Below are 12,709 nucleotides of genomic sequence, written 5' to 3' on the forward strand. Positions count from 1 at the left end.
GTAAATATTATTAAATAACATTCTATTTAAAAATCAAATATATACAAGGAGCCCTAATTTTGGTAAGTATTTGAAAAATGCTAGCCAAATTTCTTACTTGAGATTTCTCTTGAAATGCTATTTATGAGAATACATCCTGGAAACAAAATCTAAAAGTATTTGCTATGACCATCAAAACTTGTCCGTTAAAGGTCTTGCGCTTGAAGGATTACATTTCCTCTTGTTTCCAGAGCCACTGAATTTCAACTCTACCTCTAAGGAACCAGCTCTAAAGTTTGTCATTCTGGCTGTCTATTGTGTGAAAAATATAACTGCCTAACTGCTACAGGTCTAGCAAAATATGGTGATGCATGACACAACTGGCTGCTGAATCTTGCTACAGGTCTTTATGTCCAATGTGTGGCAAATACAAAAGTTATTGTTACAGCAAGCATTTCCAAGAAGTCTGTGATACACATCACAGTCTGAATGAAAAGAAACCTACAGAAATGTGGAACAAGAACAAAACCAGAGGGTTGCTGAAGTGGTTTTATATTACTGTTTCAATGAGACAGAAGTGTAAATACGCTGTCCTTAAATGGGAATGGTAGAATGAAGACAATTTCAGTTAGCCAGCTCTGTAGTGGGGGAGCATGCCTTTGCATTTCTGATGGTTTTGTGGGGTTTTTTTTCATCTTGGCTTCGAACTTGACAACACACTAAACAAAGACTGAAACCCAGGGGGCATTTCTCACCAATTAAATAGATTTTTATCAAAATGCTTAAACAATGTTAACAATGTTACTTTAAGTTATTTGCATACTACATGGCACTGCTTAGTAAAAAAATGATTAAGATGGTGATTTAAGCTAGAAAGTCAAAGAAGCTCTAGAATCATGGGTTCATATATTGGCAGGGTCAGCTCAGGTCTTCATCACTACTGACAGATGAGTGCAGCTGGTAAAGGACAAAGGTCTACTGAAGCAAACTCAGAAGTTCTATTTTATGTGTTTACCGAAGTAACTATTAGGAATATGACCACTTTTTCTCTATGGTGTCTGGATCCTTTTACAAAGTTATTTTTGCACGGTACTCTGCGATGCTTGTCTTTGCTGCCTCATACAACAGTGTGCATACATTTTGGTGACCTTTGAAAAATACAGAGCATCCACATGGAAAAAGGAAGAAAGAGAAGCAGTAAGGTGAATATTAGCTAGAACACCCCATTTCACTTCTCAAAAAGATTCTGGCACATTCTCCCTATATGAATGATGTGCAATAGTATTTTTAAAATGTTAAAGAAAAATACCTGAGGGCTCAGTGGGCCCTTACATTCTGTACTCAGAAAGATCCATTCAGATTAGCCATGCTATAAACTCTGCATTGTCTTCATGAAAGCCTGAGCACAGTCTTATTGTTAAGCTCCCTAACATTCTGTTTGCCAAGCATGCAAACCCCCAAGAGTTCCTACCACTGGTGTACTCCCCAGTATAACCACAGGATATTTCACATTCTGATACAGCCACTTCAAAACATAGACACAAACACTTGATGATAATTATGGCTCTGCTTCCAGAAAAGCAAATAGCTATTAATAGAGATTCTTCAACCATCCTAAGAATGCAAGACATCTTCATTAACAGTAAAGAGAATTATGGTCAAAGATTTAACCAAAGAATACAAAAACAACAGTGGTATATGCACCCGTATGTAAGACTCAATTACAAATTAAACTAGCAAACCTTTACAGATTAAAAATCTATCCATTATACTATTCTGTCTTTTGAAAAATTATGATTTTTCATTATAAAATCTATATTATAGAATATACTGAAGACTGAAGACAAGCCTTTATTAATGTGGTTTAGTACAGATGGCTATTTTGGGGGTTGGATTTTGAGGCCTTTGGTTTCTGGTTTTAATTCTAATCAAAAATCAAATTAAGGACAAAAATCCTACCAGGCACCCAATACTATACATCTATTAGCATGCTAAGTGCATTTAAACTGAATTTGGAGTTTACCTATCCCTTTGCTTTTTGTTGACTAATTGCAGATTTAAACTCTAAAAGTCTCAGTCACAGTTAAAGACATCAGATTTTAAACACACCTGTCAATCTAAATATCACAGAATCTTTCAGAGATGTACAAGTCATTTAATCATATTTGTGCTAAAATGTTACAAATTCCATCCAGAATTATTATTTTTTTTTTAACATAAGACAGATGGAAACAAAACAAAACACCATCCTGGTCTTTAAAGGAAAGTGTGTCACTAAACACTGACTATAACTCAAAAACAGAGGGATGTCATGTTCTGTTTATAAAGGTAAAGTATATCACAGTATATTCACTCTTAGAAGGCTTGGAAAACCTCCTGGGGTACCGTAAGATAAGAACAAATCCAAATAAGTGTGGTTTTTGTTTTCTACTGCAGTTGATCTCTCAATCATACAAATTTCTTGCCCTTGGTTTCTCCAATAGTTTATTCACCAGACCACTCTATGGTTTGGCCCTCCACTGTCCAGGGCTACAAGCTGTTCCAATCTGGTCATCCATCTATAAAGGGTTGTTTCAGTTTTTGTAGACTTCACCCTTGGCAATCATGTTTTTGCAAAGACATAATTTTGCATAAAAATTACAAAATCCAGGAAAAACAAACAAACGAAACAACCCATATTTCAAAGTCCTTGTCCATTTCAATTTTATTCTCAAAGTTAACAAAACTTCTATCAATCCTTCATAGTCCCTTATATGAGAATTTTGCTCCAGATGTTGCAGAAAAGAACTAAGAACTCTATTTCCCTGCCTTTTATGGCTCTTTAGAAGTGGAGCTGTCCGCAGTACTCCAGCTTCTAATGTCTGTCTGCCTCCTTAAGAAGCAGAAATGACTGGGCATTGCTACTTCATCCTTCCTCATACTGGAATAAATCTAAAATTAATTAGCCAACACTTTTTCTGCTACGTATACACTGACTGCTTTTAAACTGTCATGGATCAGCCTTTTCATAGTTTTGGTGATTGATTTTGAGGCATAGCTACTTGAATAATCTCACATCTAGGCCTAGGTTAATTCTGTAAGGCTGAAGAATTTTTTCTGCATCTCTCATATTTGAAGACCACAGTAAGCATTATTTGCAAATTCAAGTAATTATTGCCACAACGGTAACTGACTAACAGACCAATGTCTGAAATACATTACTGATTGAAAAGAAAGATGTCTGCTTCATCACTAAGGTTCTTTGGCTGGTAGGGGCTTACTTCTTTGCTCATACTGAATACACAGGGAAGTGAACAGGCATATGTCTCCCTAACAGTTTTCACAATACTTAAATCCTATGGAACGTATTAAATTATTTCTGAAATATGATTTTAGAAACAAGTCATTAAAACTGCATTGTAAAGCTCCTCCTTCACCAAAGGAAAAGGGGGTTTAGTCACTAAGGACACTATCAAACTCTACTGCTTTCAGCTAAAAAAAAAAATATTATAAAAATATTCTTGCTAGCTTTGTGAACTTGCTTTTTTTCCTTGAAATATACAGCATAAGCTTTGCATGACCTCTCATAAGACTTTTCAATCAAAAAAAATAGCCTAGGTATTTTTCAGGGAATAACATTTTCTCATTTTTGCAATCAGAGATTATAATACCCAGATAGAGGAAATGGCATTATTTTTCTTTCCATACAATATTAACATATTCAGCTTTCACAACACCTCTTGGTCTAAAATCACCTAAAATCAATAGTGAATTCTTTGATTCATATGAATGCTTGGTAGTATGGTAAATACTGTGAAAACCATTTACTGAAGGAACTTGTAAATGGATAATCCTAGTTCCACACTTTTTAAAGCAAATTTTAAAACAATGGAAAAACATCCCTGTCCAAAGGCATGCCTTTCAAATGTCACCCCTACTTTTAAGCAGCTGTTTTAGCACACAGCTGCTCAAAGAACCTTGTACTGGAATGTGTAAGCTATTTAGTCATTGAGGTAAAACATGGAAGAATACTCATTTCAAATATACATGTGAAAATGTGTTACTATGCACAAAATAAACTAACTGCTCCTGAGTTTAAGGATAGTAAAAGTATCTTCTGCATCTGCACTGCTGGTCATGCTTTTGCATTCTATGCTGATTTATTATTTTATATATATATATATAATAAGTTAAATTTATCAGTCCTTAATACATTTATTTAACGTTGGTGAGCTAAACAGTGTTTTGCAAAAGTCCATCTGAACTGGAAAGTCCAAAAAAAAGCTAATAATACACAGGCACTGCCTTCTTACATATATTCGAGAAACACAGGTGATTACAAACATGTTTTTCTGAGACACTAGATATCATTTTAAGGTCTGATTTCTTCCAACCCCAAGAATCAGATGGGCTGATTGAATATTTTGATTCAATATGTTGATTCAATCTATAACTCAGGGGAAGATTCTTGAAGAAAAAGGTTCAAAACTTTCCTTTTCTTTCACTATGAACATATAGGAAATGGGTCTGCCAATCCAATAATTTTATTTTTCTAATAAAAGAGACTCAAAATCACTGCACAGGAATTTGGAAAGGAGTGTGAGCACAAAGTAAGTAAACTTAAATAAACTGTCTTCCTACAGCATAAACTAAATTCTAACAGTGGTGATTTATGAAAGATGGAATTTGGATCACACTACCACTTGTCTTTTCTATCCATACTCAACTTTTTTTCCTTCTGTAATGTTTAATATGAAAATCACAGCAAGTAACGTTCGCAAAATTCATAAAGATGACCTTTGATTAGGACAAGAGTAGTACCAGGGGCAAAACTGAGTTCTGAAGGAGCCAGCCACAGTAGAGAAAAGACAAAAATACTTGACTGAATATCACCCAAATTAGTGGACCCCAAAAATGCTTCAGATTTTAGAAGCTAAATGGCACCCAAGTGGCTTCTCTAATTTGTTGGGATTAATTGGAAAATAGCAGAGGCACAGGAAATTAATTAGAGCTTTGACACAATAATTGTAAAATTTAAATTCTATAGGTGAATTTCATTAACTTAAATATGGGGAATTTTGTTGTTGTTCTGACATACCACAACTGAAAAAGCAGGCAAGTGTGAACAACTACTGAAACAACTACTGTGTTTTCAGAGCTAGGATAGCTAGCTACACATTAGTTCTCTGCCAGTAATATAATGTACACTGGAAATTCAATAAAATGGCAGATTAATATTCCATATGTAAAATGAAACCAGAAGTTATGCACAATATGAAAGAAAAGCTATGATCAATAGAGCTAAGTTAAAGCTCCTTCAATGTTTTGACTTCTTGCTCTCTCTTGTTATCCTAACCTTAGGTTTTACAATTTCTGGCATGAGAGAATAACTTCTGATCACTAACAACTCTATTTCTAATCAAACTAGTTTTATTCAGTGAAGCTAAGTTTGAAATTCCAGAGCATGAAATTTAACTTACTAAAATTATTCAGTTCTCAAATTATATCCTCCCCAGGTTGAAAAATAAGTAGTTGAATAAGAGTGTCCGTAATTTTTTTAGCAGTTTTAAAATGCAAACATAAAATAAGTCATAGATTGTTTTCAGGTGCTAGTTGGAAGCTTAAAGGCTACTTTACAGACCATGGAGATGGGAATAAGAACTGATATGACAGAAATTGAATCATCTTAAAGTCTTACTGTATAGCACACGTCATCTGTTACCTTTTAACAGTTTTGGCAGAGTACATAGTTTACAGGTAGTAAAATTTACATATGTATATTAAACTTCAGTCCCTACAGTTTGCCAGTATTTAAATATTCTGAGGGGGAAGAGAGTGAAAAGTATGTGAGGTGAGCTGTGATAAAATCTATAGGAAAGGTAAAATGAAAAAAACAACACGGAGAAAAGCAGTAGAAGAGACAGACCTGAGTTTCTTCTCCTCGATGATTCCACTTCTTCTGTGACCACATCGTGTAATGTACAGACATAGACAAAGGAGATGGGCGTGAGAGGATGTATTCAGAAGGTTAAAACTGACACCGAGGGAAAGGGCCAAAAGTTGGTTTAGACAGAAGTCTGCAGAGCAGAGTTAGTAAATGGAGAAAAAATAACACAAACACCAGAAGGAAAAAAGAAAGCTGAGGAAGAAGTGGTTAAATTACTGTTGTTGAAAAAGAACAGTAAAGACAGGGTTAGTATAGGAGCTGAGGAAACAATAAAAGTTATAACTGACAGCAAAGTCAATCCTTGCAATGAAGCTGAAGAAAAAGCTGGATAGTAAAATGTATGTTAACTAGCATAAACACTTTTGTTCATGACTATTCAACTTTTTGGAATGTCATCTACTTGAACGTAATAATTCTTTTTCTATTTCAAGTACTGAACATTCACTTTAAAGATGTCACCAATGAGAACTCATATTAATAGATTTTTCAATTCTTAAATTATTGTAATTTATGCTAAACCAAACGTCAAATATTCAAAATGGAAAACTGTTTTGGGTTGTCTCTTTTGTTTTTCAAAAGTATATACAAGCTCAGGAATTTCAGAATCCACATAACGCACTCTGGAAAGGACTGCATTATTGTAACACTCCACCAATGGCAATATTATTAAGACCAAAATACAGAACGCGAGAAAAGCAAATATATAGCTATTAACTCTCATGGTCAAATCAGCAGATACTTTTTCAGAACCAAATGTCATCCTCATCTCACAGAAGTCTAGGTTACTACAAATGCATGCAAGTTAAATGCCAAAGCAACTATCTCATTACTTACTTTATTGCCTCACATTCAAAAACACACTGCCATTTCAGACAGGGAGAACATCTGAGGGACAGTGTCATTGTCTGTATTGAATATCTATTTGTAGCAGAAGAATAGGAAGAATTCATCTTGAAAAGCAGTAATAATTACAAAGAACTGTGAAGCTATTACCACTAACAGAATGAATGTATTTTACCAAAAATCATCAGAAATAAAAAATAAAAATATAAATTTAAGCCCTGATCTAATTTCATCTTGTTCATGATTCATTAATACTGCAGATGTTAGATTAAGAATTCTAGAAAGGTTCGTACACCACAAAAATATCCTATAATTTTATCCACATCTTACAGTCAATATCAAGATACCATTAAAAATGAAAAATGAGAATAAGCAACATAAGTCAACCAAATGAAATTCAACACTAAACTACATCTGATAACCACTGTGTTCTGTAGTTAAACAATTTTATTCTATAGCTGGCAGATTATAATATTCACCTACTATCAAACGCCAAAACTGTACCAAAACTTTGTTGTAAACACAAGCAGCTTGTAACATACATATTTAGAATGCAGGTTTAGGCAATTAAATTTGTTCACAGAACGTACACACGTCAGTGCTATATATGAGATGTGTAATATGAAAGCATAGCTGCTGGCAGTTCTGAGAACGGATGTTAAGTATTCACATGTTAAATAAAAGTAATGATGTATAAATGTCTTTTTAGAGGGGCGAGTACAATGAATCCGTAGGATGAAATACAAATAAGCAAATACAAAGAGCTACTTCTCCCTGGTGTATGAAGCTTGAATTCATATAGTGTAGCTATAACTGATAGAACTCTTACCTAAATAAATCATCATTACCACCAAAACCCAGCTAAAGCACTTAAAATTTTCTGAAAATGTTTTCCATATCTATGCCCCTGAAGTGAACACTCTGATGTCAAAACCAGTTATTAGGAAGTCTTCATCATGACCCCCTCATACTTATTTATTATTTTTAATATCCACAGCATATTATGCATAGCTTTGACACATGTACTGCATTAAGATAAATCCTTCTCAAGAAATTTTCAAAGGATGTTGGAATCACATTATTTCCAAATTAGGAATATGCCTGGTATGGTAATGCAAAGCATTCTAATAGTGTCAGTGGAGCTCAGCATAGACACAACTGAAAAACTGGGAAGCTCCATTTGAACATTTTAGAATCAAATGACTAGTATTTGCCTGAATATCAGTCACATGTACCAATACTTAAAAAATTCTAAAACTCCTCATAGAAAGTATTTATGAAAAAAAATTACACACCAAAGTGGCAAACAAAAAGAACTTGGAAATTGCAAATATTTTTCAGTTTTAAGTTTTTACTGATGAAATATATTAGTAGAATAATTATAAAAGCAGTCAGAGAGTAAAATAAAAGATAATAGATGCCCAACTGTTAACCCTTGAGATAAATGGCTTAATATTTTTACATTAATTATTGCAAATATTAATGAATTAGTAGAAGTACCAGCATGGTAATGCACCAATTTCTTTCATTTAATAATGATAAGAAGAAAGTACTAACACACTTATTAATATAGACACAATAGCACTTATGTGAATCAATCTCTTCCTGATTCAGAAGTCATGCCATAAATCCCAAACCACAGTTTGAAAATTTTTTGGCTTATGTAGCTTGTAATCCTCCAAAATAGATCTTTGTTGATACAAACACATTCAAATCTGAGAAAAAAAAAATCACTAAATAAAATTCTATTAAATTTACATCGTATCAATAAGCAGTCTTCATTTGCATAGTTACTGCTTGGTGGTAGAACTAGCATTTATTTAATTTTTCATTGTGATGTATGAAAGTAGTATGCATAAGTTTATTATACAGAGATTTAGAAACAAATGAATAAACTTACGAAGTAAATGAAAATCAGGTATTTTACCTCAAGTCTGAACAAACCAAAAAAGAACTATCTATTTTATCATGCTTTGATGCAGAAGTTCTCATTGTAAGTAATGTGACTTATTAAAGAGAAGTATTTAGGAACTTTTTTTAAAAAATGCAAACCTTCCCATCTGAAATTCTAGAAGTAACACAGGATAAATAGACGTATATTAATTACTCTTACTTTCCTCAAGACTTTTCTCACATTCAGTTTTCTCCTTAAAAGCAAAGATCTTTCGCTGTATACATGGTCTCGGAAATTTCCAAAACTAGTTAAAGGTGAGTTCTTTAACTGTAAATCCGCAAACACAAAATTACAGCTATATACTGGACAGATGCTGACATTTTTCCTCAGAAGTATAAGCAGAGGACTAACTAGAACAAAGAAAATACAGGGAAGACAGAAGCAAAACATATGATATTGCAATTACGTAACACGCTATATATAATATACTCTACAGAATAGGCAAAGGCAGCAAGAATAAAGAAAATGTGAGTTATTCATACTGAAAGATAAGGATAACAGAGAAGGTAGAAAACAACATACAAGAAGAAATCTTAAATATTATCTGGAGCATGAACTCTATAAATCAAATGAAAGAATGTAGACAGCATTACTTTTTCATAAGTCTCAAGACAAACTAAACAAGGAATTCAGAGAGAGGTTTCATTACTTTGTTTCTCTGAATAAAGTTCACATTATAATTTTATAAGGGGAAAAAAGGCAACATAGTAACATTTCAAAATATAATGACAACAGTTATGTTTGGGATCTGAAACACCATAAATCCTGAAAAGATAATAAATCTCCCTTAGAAGATGATTTAGGTAGGCAAACATCAACACTACTTCAGAAAAGATACCTAACATCCTGAATACAAATACACCCTCTATTGTCAATAAAGTATAGACGAGATATCTTAAATTGAACAATTCTCCATTCTAAAACTATTCTCACCCTAATGATGTCAAGAACTCTCACCACCTACAGAACTAGATTGTCCAGGAGATCACATACTTAAGACTGCAGGAATAGTTTCCAAAACACAAAAATGCAGTCAAAAGGATATATAGAAAAAGGTTTAGACACTTTCAAGCCACTTCACTATGTTTCATCCACTGTAAATTATGGTAATACCCTGAATTAATGCAATTTGGCTACAGCACTGAAATGCAATATTTGACTGCCCTATTCACACTGTGCAAGTCCCATCCAGAGAGTCTCCTTTTCTCTCTGGAACCCAGTTCTTTGTTACTTTAGTCCAGACTAGGCATATTGTCTTTCAAAGTGGCAATGGGAAAAAATAACAGGAAATTTTAAAATACACTAATACATGACAGGACCATCTGTTTTATTAATACTATTTATTAATCTTAAAATGAGTCCCTGGAAAGAGTGCAAACACTCATTTGTTTTCAATAAAACAATTATTCATGCCATATATTAAATCTACGTCACTTCTCACTTGTCACAGGTTAAAAAATCCTCATAGATTCAACATGTCTCTTTTTGTGAATTTTACCCACTTCAAGATTCCACAGTATGGTCATAAGATCTTCTTCTGTACCTTCTTCCCCAGACCTTCCACAGTACACTGAAAATTATGTCAGGGCCATGGACTTTTTATTCCTCCCTTTCCCAATCCATTTCTTTTGAAAACTGTTCTACTACCCAGTAAGTTTTCATCTTCAACAAACATGAACTACTCCATGACTCCACTCTGCTCCTCTCCGTTTCACAAGCTGGTAATCTTATATTAGCTGACTTCTTTAAAACTGTAAATTTCATTTATCCAATGCTCATGAGGTTATTTATATGAAATCCTAATGTGCTCTCTGCTCTCTGTGTCCTATCATTACTTTGTTTTTCCTAGCCTCATTCATTCCTTGTTTCTTACCATATCTCACCTTTTATAATTTTCAAACATTGCACTTTCAATTCTGACTACAAACTTCTTTTAAAATAACCAAGACTTTGTTTTGAATTTTTTTTTTAATATTTTACTACTTCAGCTGATTTCATGGCAATAGATAACCTACAGAATTATATTCACATTAAAATTATTCCTGAAAGGCTTTGTCTATGTGCAGTCAAGGAATACTACCCAGGAGAGAGAGAGACATATATATTCCATGGATAAAACAAGCCTTCAAATTGAAAGCCAATTTATGTATATATAAAGACTTACCATTTGTAATCACCCATTGCCTTTGTATTTTCTGATATGCTTAACCTACCATTGTCCTTTAAAACTTTAGTATTATATTAAAGAAATATGACTTTCCCCCAAATAGTTACAAGGACACTCCATTTTTACTTCACTACACTCTGAGATGTATAAATCCATTTCAACTATTCTGTCTCTTTTTGGTCAATCATGGTAAAATATGTCAGCACTTTCTCATTGTTCTGTTCTTCAACTATTGCTGAGAAATTAGAAGTGTCTGCGACAAAGGTTAGATATTTGATGATACTGCAATCTTTCCAACCAGCAACAATAATGAAACTATTACAGGATGGTTTCCAGATAATAACCATCAAATCTGATGTCTCCATGTAGGAAGACCAAGTGAAAACCAATAGTGTTTCCTTTGCTATTTCATGAAGATAGCTTTTGCATTACCTGTATCAAAGAATTGACAGAATTAAGTATCACTGCCTTGATATCCTGAACTATGTGTTTTTTCCCTTTAAACAATTCTGATGTGTTCAAGAGAGTCTAGTGATGATACTAATCATTGCTTTTTAAGAAAACAAGTATCTTGCCTAATCTTATCTTTGTCAGTAAAGAACACATTCCGCACCCATAGCCTACTTCTTTCCAACTTCTTCTCATAAGGCCTCATATATGCAAATGTAAAAATGTTTGCATTCTATGCTGCTTTTTTTTCCTTTTGGCTTTTTTATTTAATTCACTGGCCAAGGAAATGTGATTAGAGGATGAGAATTTTATTCACTTTCTTCTATATGCCAGCTATTAGAGCTCAAGAGGCAGGGGTGCTGAAAATAGAAATGCTTAATAATATCAGATAGGAACAAATAACTACTCCACATGCTCTTTGATGTGGTGGTGTTTCGAGAATGCAGTAGTCTCTGACAAGAGTGCTGACATTGGAAGGGCACACACATTCAAGACATGGCTTGAATTTTGATGCTATGCTTACCTATGATTCTGCAACTTTACTCTTCCAATCCTTCAAAATCTTTTCATTAATACAATTGACTCTTTTGAAAATACGAACAATAGTTTTGCAAATTTCCTCAGAACTTAGAGATTATAGGCACTGCTAAGAAAACATGTTGATTGCTGATATTCAGGAGCACAACTTTATCAGCATCTTCTATTGAAAAGCCTGAAACATAAGAACCATTTTACTACTTTATTTAATGTCCTTAAATTGTCCTCCAACAAATTTGCTAATCTCTTTTCTAGTCATGCATATTTCTTGAATATTAACACTTCACATGATTCAGTATTGCTGTTATTTTTTCTGTTATTTGGAATTGATTTTATTATCTATTTATGTTTTTATCTACAACTTGCTCACAGCTCAGCTCTTCGCTCAAGGTATTTATGTAATCAGCATCTATTTTTTTTCCTCACAGATTTTCTTAGCTGTAATACTGCCATGGCTATTTCCATGTGACTGTTTAGTTTAACTTCTTAACAGACAAAGTGAATGTAAAAACAAGACAAGCTCCCTTAACAGGCTACAGCAGAAAAATACTTGTTTGCAAAGGCAATCAAAACAGGGCAACAGCAACATGAGGTGCCTGTATAAAAACAACAAGGTGCTCGGTGACAGCTAGCATGGCTTCACTAAGGGAAATCCTGCCTGACCAATTTGGTGGCCTTCTATGATGGGGCTACAGAACTGATGGACAGGGGTAGAGCAGTTGATGTCATCTACCTGGACTTGTGCAAAGCGTTCGACACTGTCCCACACGACATCCTTGTCTCTAAATTGGAGAGACATCAATTTGATGGATGGACCACTCCATGGATAAAGAACTGGCTGGATGGCCTCACG

The 12,709-nt window shown here is 33.9% G+C and overlaps 1 protein-coding gene across 49 annotated transcripts in view; it reads right to left on the reverse strand.

The window, feature by feature from the left end:
- Window positions 1–12,709, reverse strand: part of RIMS2 (regulating synaptic membrane exocytosis 2) — a 455,883-nt gene that overhangs the window by 96,951 nt on the left and 346,223 nt on the right. The window contains exon 27 of one of the 49 annotated variants that reach the window (XM_062627201.1): window positions 5,885–5,917. The exons of the other annotated variants lie outside the window; for them this stretch is intronic. Coding sequence (XP_062483185.1) covers window positions 5,885–5,917 — 33 coding nt within the window. The remainder of the gene's footprint in view (window positions 1–5,884; window positions 5,918–12,709) is intronic. 49 annotated transcript variants of the gene reach the window in all.

The sequence above is a fragment of the Pezoporus occidentalis genome, unplaced genomic scaffold (genome assembly GCF_034315485.1).
Source record: "Pezoporus occidentalis ecotype Australia unplaced genomic scaffold, CSIRO_AGI_Poc_V1 ctg3, whole genome shotgun sequence".
NCBI classification, from domain to species: Eukaryota; Metazoa; Chordata; class Aves; order Psittaciformes; family Psittacidae; genus Pezoporus; species Pezoporus occidentalis.